General features: G+C 44.1%; 1 protein-coding gene across 1 annotated transcript; it reads left to right on the top strand.

The window, feature by feature from the left end:
• Positions 1–7,700: 7,700 nt before the first annotated feature.
• Positions 7,701–11,551, top strand: LOC143297643 (thyrotropin-releasing hormone receptor-like). The gene is made up of 2 exons (XM_076610061.1): positions 7,701–7,913; positions 10,496–11,551. The coding sequence occupies exons 1-2, from the start codon at positions 7,701–7,703 to the stop codon at positions 11,549–11,551; spliced, it is 1,269 nt and encodes a 422-aa protein (XP_076466176.1).
• Positions 11,552–12,519: the final 968 nt, after the last annotated feature.

The following is a 12,519-nucleotide window of genomic DNA, read 5'->3' as shown; positions in this document are numbered from 1 at the left end:
TTGTCATAGGAAGACGAGCCAGTGGGAGAGTGAGATAACGAACCTGAGAGCAGGCGAGCAAGCGAGCAAACGAGCGAACGAGAGAGAGAGAGAGAGGGGGGGGGGAGGATGTCCCTGACTCAACTCAAAATCGGAGAGCCAGAGACACGCAGAGAGGCGAGCAGAGAGAGACAGGGGGGGACGAGGGGAGGGGGGTGGGGGGGGAGGAGGAGAAGGGGTGATGCTTCCCTGGATACATTTTATTTTTGTCTTATCGATATCAGACAACAGAAAGAGACACGAGAAGAGGAATTATGTTCCTGTCGTTCCTTCTATCCTGCCCAGACCTATTCTCTAGAGCTCTGAAACCAACATCCGCTTCCAAATAATGGAAGCCCCTCCCCCCCTCCCGTCCCCCCCACTCCCCGGTCCCCACCCCTGCAAAATTGGATCTGTCTTGAATACTTCCAGTCTCTGTCTTGGATCCCACATCGCTCACAGGTGCGTTCCTTCCGTTTTTCCTAGCGTTCTGATGGCTTACCCAAGCAACGAAAGTCCAAAGGCTCCTGGAAATTGCCTTTAAAAAGTAAGTCTTGTCGAGAATTGGAAGGATGAAGAGAGCTTTCGATGGAGAAATGCCTCGCCACACATAATGGCGGTTGTGGACGTTGAGTTATAGTAGCCTAATGATTTTCACATCATCTGGTCATTTAGAAATAAAACGTAAATAGTTGGGGGCAGAGGAACTGAAGGAGGGGGTGTGAGGAGTTGTATGGTGAGTTGGTGATAACAAGATGGATGGATGGTGGAAAAAAAGGAATATTTAAAATGAATACAAGTGATGTATATATATATATATATTGGTATACAATAAGAGTTGACTCTAGGAGCAAGACGAATATTTGATTATACTTGTGATGTGTTTTTTTTTTCCTAAAAAAAAAGGGGGGGGCCGGGGGGGGGGGGGGGGGGGGGCGCGGAGGGGGGGGGGGGGGTGTTGTCTGCCTTTGTCTCTTGTGTGTGTGTTTTTTTTTTGTTTTTTTTTTCATTTTTGTTGTTGTTGTTCTGTTCATTTTCCCCTCCCTCCCTTCTTCAATCTGTCTTGTGTGCTCATATTATTCGCTCACTTACTCTCTTTGTGTGTGTGTTTATGCATATGAATGTATGTATGTATGTATGTATGTATGTATGTATCTCTCTCTCTCTCTCTCTCTCTCTCTCTCTCTCTCTCTCTCTATATATATATATATATATATATATATATGTGTGTGTGTGTGTGTGTGTGTGTGTGTGTGTGTGTGTGTGTGTGTGTGTGTGTCCCTTGTATGTTTCAGTAATTGTATTTGTATTTTCTTGTTATTATGATAACTTAAAAAAAAATTTTTGCCTGGAATACTGGACGTTAAAAAAAGCGCTTTTACTTGTTGAACTTCTCACATTGGTTGATGAAAATGCACTAATTCATTAATCGAATTAAGTTTTGTTTTTTTTCCTCTCTTTTTGCCTTAAGGGGAGTGAGGGGGTTGTGTAAAAAAAAAGCATTTATTCCACTTTCGTTTATCGATTCCTTGACTGCTGAACCTTGGTCAAATGATATCACTGTGGAAGTAGGCTGAAATACAGTTCCTACTATGGGGGACCTTTTTTCAATGGTGTCGTTGATTTTACCGTAAAAAAAGTAACACCGTCGCACGCAAGAAGACGAAGAAGTCCAGATGCATAGTCTGTATGTATGAGAGTCAATCGTATCCGACTATGACCATCAGAGCAGCAGAAGAGGCAGCTGCTGTCCCAACTATCTGGGCGAGAATTCGATAAGAGTGGAGAATGTCTTGCCCACTTTCTCGGCCAAGAGGGTTTAGGACAGTCGGCGTTGGGATGGTTCCCAAAGTCTAACTAGCCACCACCACAGCTACAGCACTAAGTGCCAATGCAGTCTTGCCTCCTAGTTTGAGAGTCATGTAGTAGGCCTCCTTCGGTCATGGCTGACCATGGATAGAGTATATCCGACCTAATGTCTAATTGGGCTGTCTGCTTGGACCAAGCAGCGTCGCCTGTGACTGTAGAGACCGATGCGAGAGAGACAGTCTCTGTCGCAGCAATCGCATGTGTAAGCTGATGCTGGTCTGTCGGCTGCCGTCCCTTTTCTGCGAGCTCGCTTTTCTGCTGCAGCAGCTGACAGTTTGTCCTCACCAATCCGTAGCTGATTCTTTAGAGTGCTTCTCCATCTGTTGCCGTCATCTGCAAGGTCCTCCCAGGACTCAGTGTTGATCTCAAGTGCCTTCATGTCACGTTTGCAAACGTCTTTGTATCTCAGCTGTGGGCGGCCGATGCTTCTCTGTCCCGTGGCGAGCTCTCCATAAAGGATGTCTTTTGGGATGCGACCATCTTCCATGCGGCGAACGTTTTGAGAGTCATAGTCCTTCACAAAAGATAAATCTGTGAATGACTTCCCATTGTGATGGAGAAATTGATTGATCACACAGCTCTCACTTTGCTGTTGGCCGATCAGCTGAGCGTTGGACCAATGCAAAGAGGTGACTGACAATGGGCCCTGTAAAGCTATGTATCTCAGCGAGGTGACAGACCTTCACTGACCAGCGTATAACTACTCATCGGCATCATTCAAGGGGTTAAACAAAAGTCGTTGTTGCCGTTCTCGCTTATCACTTATTTGTTCTGTCTGTGTGCCTGCCTATTGCCATTTCCTTCTCTCTCTCTGTGTCTCTGTCTGTTCTATATATATCTCTCTCTTTCCGTCTCTGTCTCTCTCTCTCTCTTTCATTCTGTTATCAAATGATTATTGTTGTTATTATCATTATTTTTTCAATTCATCTTTTCATCATGCATTATCATTTATTTAAAGCCTGGCGAAGCGCCTCGGGTTACGCTGCTGGTCAGGCATCTGCTTTGCTGTTGTGGTGTCGCGTAAATAGATTTGTCCGAACGCAGTGACACCTCTTCGTATGCACTGAGCTGAACTGAACTGAACTGAACTGAACTCTCCCCCCCCCCTCTCTCTCTATCTCTCTCTCCCTCTCTCTCTCTCTCTCTCTCTATCTGTCTGTCTATCTATATATCTATCCACCTCACTTTCTGTACACTCCTGACCACCCATTGCTCATGTAGAGATCAACCATAAATATTCATATATATTAGTTACTTGCACCTCTATCTCTCCCTCCCATCCTTCCTCCTTTTCACCTTCTCTCTCATCCACACACCCCTCTCCCCCCTCTCTCTCCCTCCCCCATCTCTCCCTCTCTCTCTCTGTGTCTCTGTCTCTCTCTTTGTCTCTGTCTCTCTCTCTCTCTCTTTGTCTCTGTCTCTCTCTCCCTCTCTCTCCATCCTCTCTTACTCTCTGTGTGCTTTGTTATTGTTGCAGGTGTGGTAATTCCAGAACTCGGGGGCTCTGACAGTGATCGGTGAAGGATCGATACTCTCCAGTCCTCCACTCTCACAACAGATGCATGCCAGACCAGCCCACCCACCAGTGCCAGAACGCTGCTGGCCTTCAGGACGCTGCTTTGTGGGAAGAACACTGCCTTTTTTTGTGGCTGGAGTTTATGTGTGTGGTGATTTCATTACGAGTCTTCTCTAACTTAAGCGCTTGACTGTTGTGTAAATCTGCAGAAAAAAAGGGTAATTCATTTATTTTCATTCTTTATTTTCTTTTTCTTTTCTATTTCTCAGGACAAGCGTCTTCATTGTGTTATCAAGAATAGTGATTTAAAATTAAACAGTTGAGAGCAGCTTGAAACTGAGTCATACAACAGATTTTTTTTTAACTGTTGGTTTACTTGTTTAGTTTTGTGTGTCTGATTCCTTGCTGGCTTCTTCATAAGTTGATCAAGAAAAGTGTTTAAAACTTTTCTGAGAGCAGTGTGTATTCATAGAACGGATGTATTTGTACTGTTTTGTGGTTTATTTGTTTGGTTGTTTTGTTTGTTTCCTGAACAGTTTCTTTCAGTGCAGATCATGAACGGTACTTTAAGCAAATGAGTGCAGTGTGGAATAATAATTATAAAGTTTATTTTTCTTTTGTTGTTGTTTTTGCTTTTCTTGTTGTTTTCTCTTCTGATTTATGTGTTTGTGTATGCGTTTCTTTGTTTTTTCACTGGTTTCTCTGTGTGATCAAGAGCAGCGTTCTAAGCAGTTGAGAATAGCGTTGTTGAAGCGCATTGAGGACAAACTGCATTTACTACCCACCGGCTAACTAATATGATGATCATTCACATTGTTTGACACAGATGAGAGCAGAATGCATCAAAGGAAAGGATAAACTGTGTTCTATGTTCCTCGTGGATTTCACTGCTTTTTCCTCTCTTGATCAAGAACGTTATATTTGTTGATCGAAAACAATGCAGTTGCGCTGAAATCGTAAATCGAGGGTTGTTTTATTTTGTTTATCTTTTTTTTTTTCCTTTTTCATGTGTTTATTAAACGATATTTCAAAGAGCTTAAAGCAGCAAAGTTTCAATGGACACACCTTGTTGCAGTTTTTTTTCCATGTATCTGTTCGTTAATATGTTTCTTTGTCTTCATTGTGCTTTTAATTGTTACGAAATGGTAGTGTTTGAAACTGCCAGTGTCAATGAGCCTGCCATCAGTCTATCTGTATAATATTTTTCTTCGAATGACAATCGTCAGGACCTGTTCATCATCAACTAGGTAAAAAAAATGTAGAAACAGAACAAGGGGGAGACAACAATACTTCCCTTTGTTTCTGCTGACGGACGGAAAAAAAGGGATAAGTGCGCTTTGATGAGGTACATGTGGGTTGATTACCCAATCACAGACTGTCTGAAAGGGTTACTGTAAAGCATGGGGAAAGCAGTTTAAACAATCAGACGGCTTAAAATGTTATGACTGGGAGACTGTCTGAAACATTAAAACAGTTAAACAGACCAGACAGCCAAAATAGTTTGACTGGTGCAAACTATCCAAAACGTTTAAACAGACTGTCGGCTTTAAACAGAAAACCATTTAACAAACAATCGGCCTTAAACAGGTTAGCAGGCTAACTGCTTAACGGAATTCGACAGGCTGTCTTACAAGAGCTGAACAAATAGATGACTTAATAGAGCTTACGTTGACAAGTTATTCCGCTCAGTCCCCAGCCGTCATCAGCAGTGACCGTTTCCATTCCGTGGCTGGTTTCTTTGGGAGCAACAAACAGATTGCTTGTCTCGGTATATTTTCCCCCCGAAAAAACTTGTGCGTGATGCCTCCCCATTATGTTCGCTGGTTTAATTTGTGTGTCTATTTCGCGTAAAATACTCAGACAATTGGCCTCTTAACTCACCGGTCTCTAGTCGTGAGGTCGCATCCATAAAACAGCCCGTGATCCAATTTGTGTACCTGATTCTCCGCGTGGTTCCGTCAGGACTGGACCTCTTATGTTATTGTTCCAACAGAGAGAGTGGTGTTACCTCTCTGTCCGTGAATTCGCGTCGTCTTCCGCACGGTAAAGAAATCTTAACCTTTTATTTGCTGCGTGTAACTTTTTTTTCGCCATAAGTTTCTTCAAGGTTTAGTTTTTCTTTGAATAGCACAACGTAGCATTTCTGTGCGGTGTATTAGAATACATCTTTAATATATACCAGCATAATACTTTCTAAATACTTGACAAATCGTTACAAAGTGCTTTTCGATTAATATCACCTTTGTGATTGTGTACAACGGCCAGGTATTTTCCTGGGTGCTCTCTTCTACTATCTTGCAGGTTTGTTTGTGAAATTTTACGCCGATGGTTCTGAATTCATAGTCGCGAACGTGCATTCACTTCACATTTGTATTTCAGTATATGCATATTTTCTTTTTGAACGTGACAACATCCACTTACATATAGAAATATTTCGGTCGTGTTCACGTGTATAACACATAAATTCGAGGAGTTGCACTCTGAGAAAAGATCATTTCGGGATGTGTGACTCGTGCAGAAAATCGGTCAGAGGAGCTTAACTCTTATTCCAAATAAAGTTTCAAAAGAATGAAAGTCAACTTGCACTCATTCTGTGTGCATGTGTCAGCATTTATCGTGCTTATAAGTATCAGTTAGAGTGCAGTGTTTTTTTGTGTTTTTTTCTTTTGTTTTTCTTGGTTTTTTGTTTTTTGTTTTTTTTTTTTTTCTAGTTTTGTAACATTTGTTTCCCAAAGTGATATTATTGTTAGCCCTGTGGGTTTCTGTGCTAAGGATGTCGAGCACATTGTGAATACCCTTTTTCTGTTATCTATTCCAGAAGAATCATGTTTTCGCCATGGAAACGAAACAAGCGACGTTGTGGATGGTGACACTCTTGTAACAGTACCAACTTCAGTGTTTTCGAGGATGCCTACATTACTGGCTGGAATAACCAGACAACCTTGATCTCGAAACAAATTGCATGTGGCAGAAAATCAGACTGACTGGTCTCCGTTTACTATCCCTTCTTTCGTCGTCTGGCAAGATTGTTTTTTTGTTGTTGTTGTTTTTAATTTGGAGTCAGCCGTCTTCAAATCCCAACCAAGCAGAGAAGAGACGACGCCTAACTCCTTCCTCGTGGAATGTTGAAATAGTGTTAACCCCGTCGCTGTTGAAGCGTCGTGAAATGATATCACTGTGACAGGAGTTTGAAGTGCTGTTACTACATTTGTGGATGCGTGTGTACCTAGCAAAGATGCGACAGATTTTGATGATCAAAACATTGCAGTCCCAAGAGAAAGAAATCTGAATACAGTGTGGTGACAGACATCTCGGTGAGGTAACAGTCCTTCACCGTCCGCACACACACACACACACGCACACGCACACACACACACACTTGCCCCCGTCCTCCTCACACACACACATCCCTTTCCCCACCCCCATCTCCTCTCACACACATACACATACCCCCCTCTCACAAACATACACGTACCCCCCCCACACACACACACACACACATCAAGCGAACGATATTCATCTCCACGTTATCCAAAAAATCAATACAACTGAAAACTAACCATTGTGGGACAAGCGCTTCAATCAGCAACGTCAACATTATCATCATCAGCAGCAGAAGTAACATCAACATCATCAGCAGCAGCAGACTGAACATCAACATCATCATCAGCAGCAGAATTAACATCAACATCATCATCAGCAGCAGAATTAACATCAACATCATCATCAGCAGCAGAATTAACATCAATATCATCATCAGCAGCAGAATTAACATCAATATCATCAGCAGCAGCACCATTGAAATCAACATCATCATCAGCAGCAGAATTAACATTAATATCATCATCAGCACAGAATTAACATCAACAACATCATCATCAGCACCACCACCACCACCAACGGCAGCCCCGTGCAGACAACCGTCCCATCCTAATGCGAACAAAGAATCAACCAAGAACCTAACAACCGTGGGACGAGTACTTCCATCAGTAGTAGTTACCACCAGCTGTAGCACTTTCTTCAATCTTACACTTAGATGCTCCGCGCGTCGTTGGACGCACAAGGCGCCGCAATCTCTACGGTCCTCAGCCAGTTTGCTGGCGTCACCTCTTTGCCTGTGTGAGATAAACAGATCTCTCTCTCTCTCTCTCTCTCTCTCTCTCTCTCTCTCTGCTTGCCGCCAGTTCATCTTGAGCTGTCTTTTCGAGCCTCAGCAGAAGCAGCTGCAACAGTAGCAGCAATTTTTTTAATTTTTTTTATCATCAGTTCCATAAGAAGAACGTCCCATCCAAGCGACATGGCGGACATGTCTGTCAACGTGCTCAGCGTGTGGAACGCCACCCCCACCCCCTCACCACCGCCACCACCGATCACCCTGGACATCGACATCGACATCGACATCGACAGCAGCATAAACAAAACCCACTGGCGTCCTTACAACAACTTCTCTCACCACAGACCCCCACGTGGACCACCGCCTGGTGTGGAGTTCATGATGACCATGTTCAAGGTGGGGACAACTGATTCACAATGGCGGTTTTTTGTTGTTGTTGTTGTTGTTTCTCTCTCTCTCTCTCTCTCTCTCTCTCTCTCTCTCTCTCTCTCTCTCTCTCTCTCTCTCTCTGTGGGGGGGGGGGGGGGGGGGGGTATTGGGGATTGCTGCATTATATCTAGGCGGGAAGGGTGTTAGGTTTTGTTCGGGTTGTTTTGTGGAGATATTCCTTAACTTTGGGTGCTTCGTTTTTGTTGTTGCTGGGTTTTTTTGTGTTGTTGTTATTGTTTTTGTTTGTTTGTTTTTTTAGGGTTTTTGTTGTTGTTGTTTTGTTTGTTTGTTTTTGTTTTTGTTTTTTGGTGTGGGGGGAGGGGGTTTGTGGAATTGTGCGCGAAGGGGGGGGGGGGGTAGTTAGGGATGTTTAGCTGTTGTATTTTTGTGAGGGTGGGTTTTTTTTCTTAGCTGGGAGTGTGCATTTTTTTTTCTTTCTTTTTCTTTTTCTTTTTGTTTCTTTGTTGTTGTTTTTCGGGGGAGGGGTGTGGGGGAAGAGGAGGGGGGGAGGGGAGGGGGCAGGGACGGGTGTATGGGTTTATTTCGGGGAGAGTGTTCTTCTTTTTAGTTTTTGTTTTAGAGAGAGAGAGAGAGAGGGAGAAAGACAGAGAGAGGGAGAGTGAGCGACCTTTTCATTCATTCGAAGCAAAATCTACGATACGATGGTTTGTTCATTGCCTGAAGTTGATAGACACCCTTCCACAATCAAAAGAGACAAATACATCTGGAATTAGCCAACAAGAATACCCTTCATGTGTCATTAGAAATTCCACTTCCATTGCCATTTCTCAAGAGTCTAGTTAAAACAGTACTTCAGTCTTTTTCGAATCTTCTCTGACGTCTATTTAAACAGTTCTACGCCCTCTTTCAGATCTTCTCCCAAATCTATTCAAACAGTATTTCAGCCTATTTCAAATCTGATCTGAAGTCTATTTAAACGGTACTTTAGCCTCTTTCAAATATTCTCCGAAGTGTTTTGGGACAATTTCACAGTTTCTTTCGATTTTTTTAAGTATATCTAAACAGTATAACAGCGTCTGTCGAATTTTCTCTGAAGTATGTTTAAACAGTGCTACGCCCTCTTTGAAATCTCTCTGAAGTCTCCGAAGTCTTTATGAGGCGCACTTAAGTGTCATTGAATTCTTCTGTCAAGTCTGTCTAAACATTATTTCAACGCTTTTCAAATCTTCTTTGAAGTTCTTTGAAGTCTCCTAAAACAGTACTTCGGTCCTCTTTCAAGTATTCTCTGAGGTCTATCAAAACAGTCCACAGCCTCTTTGAAATGTTCTCTGAATAGACTTCAGTTCTAAAGTCTCAGATTTTTCTCCCTGAAGTCTTGCTGGACAGTTATAAAATAGTCTCAATCGCTTTTTTCTTTATAGTCTTTTCAAACAGTAATGCAGACTCTTCTAGATCTTCTCCGGTCTGTTTAAAACAAATCTCTACCCTCTTTCAAATCCTTTCCTTTCCCCTCTGTTTAAACAGTACCAAAAGCTTTGTCCGCCACGATTCCAAATTGTTTCTCATTCATGTCATGTGTGTGTTTCTATCTTTTTTCTTTTTTTCTGGGGTGGTGGTGGGGGGGGGGGTGTCTTTCCTCCCCGATTCTATTTGTTTCAAATATTTGCCTTTTATTCCACGCTCTCTCTACCCTATTTCTCCCAAATCCACATTCAACTCCCGACTCCTACCTTTCAAGTGAGAACTTTCGAATGTGAAAATAGATATTTTGATAACCGTCTTGCATTCATACATTTCACAGATAAACTCTTCGTAGTTTTTGGCTGTGGCCGGAGCGAATGGGAAAGGGTTACTCTAGAAAGAGTGTCAACAAAATGTCTACAATCACCAGCACGTGGGACGGGGCTTTAATCATAGCTCCTCCTTCTATGTCAGTTTCATTCGATCATTGATTCATTCATTCTTTGATTCATTTATTCATTCACCCATTCATTCATTCATTTATTCGTTCGTTTTTTCGTTCATTCATTTATTCGTTCGTTCTTTCTTTCATTCATTCATTCGTTCGTTTGTTCGTCCGTTCGATCATTCATTCATTCGTTCGTTCATTCGTTCGTTCGTTCATTCATTCATTCGCTCATTCGTTCCTTTGTTCGATCATTAATTAATTCTTTTTTCATTCGTTCTTTCGTTCATTCCTTCGTTTTTCTTCCTTCCTTTCTTCATTCATTCACCCATTTATCCATTCGTTCCTTCATTCATTCGTTTGTTCGTTCATTCATTCATTTGCTCTTTCATTCATTCACTCATTCACTCATTTGTCTGTTCGTTCGTTCATCCACGCGTTTGCTCGTTCCTTCGTTCGTTCGTTCCTTCATTTGTACGTTCGATCATTCATTCATTCATTCGTTCATTCATTCATTCATTTATTCGTTTACTCATTCATTCGTTCTGTTATTCATTCATTCGTTCATTCATTCAGACGTTCATTCATTCGTTTGTTCGTTCGCTCGTTCCTCCATCCATTCATTCATTGATTCGTCCATTCATCCATTCATTCATTCATAGACTAAAAACCCGAACTGTAGACCCTGTGTGACTGTGTGCTTCAGGTGCAGTGCTACGGGGATCCCATCGTGTTCGTGGTGGGCCTCCTCAGCAACCTGCTGACCTACCTGGTCTTCACGCGCTCCAGGTTCCGCAAGGTGCCCTCCGTGCCCTATCTGTCGGGCATCGCCGTGGCCGACACGGGCTTCCTGTGCACCTACTTCCTCAACACGCTGACCTACATCTACGGCTATCCCATCATGTCGCAAAAAGGACTGTGCCAGTACGGCATGTTCGCCAACTACGTCTTCCTCTTCCTGTCCGTGTGGTACACGGTGGCCGCCATGGTGGAGAAGTTCATCGCGGTGTACTGGCCCCTGAAGAAGGGGGCGCTGTGCACGGTGTTCCGCGCCAAGGTGGTGCTGGTCAGCCTGGCCGTGATGGCCATCGTCAGCTACTCCTACGTCATCTACTTCTTCGGCCCGGACCCCCGCTACGGCATGTGCAAGCCCTGGCAGGAGTTCCAGGACCCCTACCAGATCCTGATGGTGTTGGATTGCATCATCGTCTTCATCGCCCCACTCCTCGTGCTCATCACCCTCATCCTGCTCATCATCATCCGCAACTGCGAGTATTACCGGATCTCGTCCGCCACCGAGAACGGTCCCACCACCACCACAACGGAGTCCACACTGAGGAACAAGTCGCCCAGCTCCCAGAACAGTCTGCAGGCCACGGAGATGGTGTCCGCCCTGGTGGGAGTGGTTCTGGTGACTCACCTGCCCAACTCCGTGGTGAGGGTCCTGGGATTCTTCACCACACAGATGAACATCGAGAAGACGCTGCTGATGAAGATCTCGTCCGTGGTCAGACAGGTCCACCTGGTCAGCTTCGCCCTGAAGCTGTTCGTGTACCTGGCGGTGTCTCGCCGCTACAGGAAGCACACGCAGAAGTTGCTGTGCTGTGGCAAGGAGTGCGTGGTGTCGGTGTGTCGCTGTGGCTCCCCTGCTGACGTTGATCCTCAGAGGATCAGTCTCAGAGATCACGGGCCCGGCCAGCCTGCAGTCAACACCAGCCTGATGCAATCTGATGTGTGAGAGAAGAACGATAATCTGTGAATGCTCGTCACCATCGTCGGGCATTGATTTGAGCTTTTGTTGAAGTTACGTGAAGTACACTTGTGCCAAACCACACGCACACGTTTCCACCATCACTTACCAACATCAGCATCCGCACTGCCATCACGACCACTGACCACTTCCAAACTGAACTGTGCTACTTTTACTGTACAGAACAGTCTCAGCAAGGAAAATTCCATTTTGCGTATGTTGGTGATTCACTGTGTTGAGTTCAGGTGCCAGCTTTAAGATGTTGCAAAGATGCAGGACTGTGATGGAATGAGATAAAACTAAACAGTGTGTGCTGCTGGATTTCTTCACCACAGCAGAACACCTGAGACAAAACAGGAGGAAGACCACGCACTAGACAGGTACTGACCCGCGCACAAAAAGTCGGTACTCGTGACTTGTGTGTACTCAACAGGAAAAAGTTTCACGTGGAAGATGGTTTACTTCTGATCTGCCACACTATGTATCACTGGTGTTTTCAAGCGATGCACAAGTCATCCAGCAAGAATGATCTCAGGACAGAAAAGAAATGAGACATGGCATGGGAGGAAGAGGGACTTGTGGTATCGTTGACGACTCCGAAATGACTGTCTGCTAGTCATATAGTCTAAGAACGTGGGTCCAAGCAGCAGGACATGTCAGATTATGGCACAGCCCTGGCATACCGATGTCATCAAGAAGACACTTTTGTTACGTCGAACTCAAGCTGCTTCAAGGGTATACATGCCAGCTTTTGTTTGTCTCTCAGGAACCGAGGATTACGATGCACTGTATCATAATTGGTGGACACACAGGTAGCTTCAGAGCCCAAAGTCTGAAGAATACGTGCTTTTGCAAGTGGGGCCTGGATCACCAGCAGACAGGGCAGGTGCAGACGCAACTCTGTGTCGAAGATCTCGATCGACTATCGTACTCTGGCCACGGTCTCCCACGAGTGT

The sequence above is a fragment of the Babylonia areolata genome, chromosome 23, assembly GCF_041734735.1.
Source record: "Babylonia areolata isolate BAREFJ2019XMU chromosome 23, ASM4173473v1, whole genome shotgun sequence".
In the NCBI taxonomy this organism is placed as follows: Eukaryota; Metazoa; Mollusca; class Gastropoda; order Neogastropoda; family Buccinidae; genus Babylonia; species Babylonia areolata.
This window is presented reverse-complemented; position numbering and strand designations above follow the sequence as displayed.

Bases quoted from the DNA above. Each gene is read 5' to 3' on its own strand.
- LOC143297643 (XM_076610061.1), top strand. From the start codon at position 7,701: ATGGCGGACATGTCTGTCAACGTGCTCAGCGTGTGGAACGCCACCCCC. The intron at 7,914-10,495 runs GTGGGGACAACT...CCCGAACTGTAG, and splicing joins TCATGATGACCATGTTCAAG to ACCCTGTGTGACTGTGTGCT.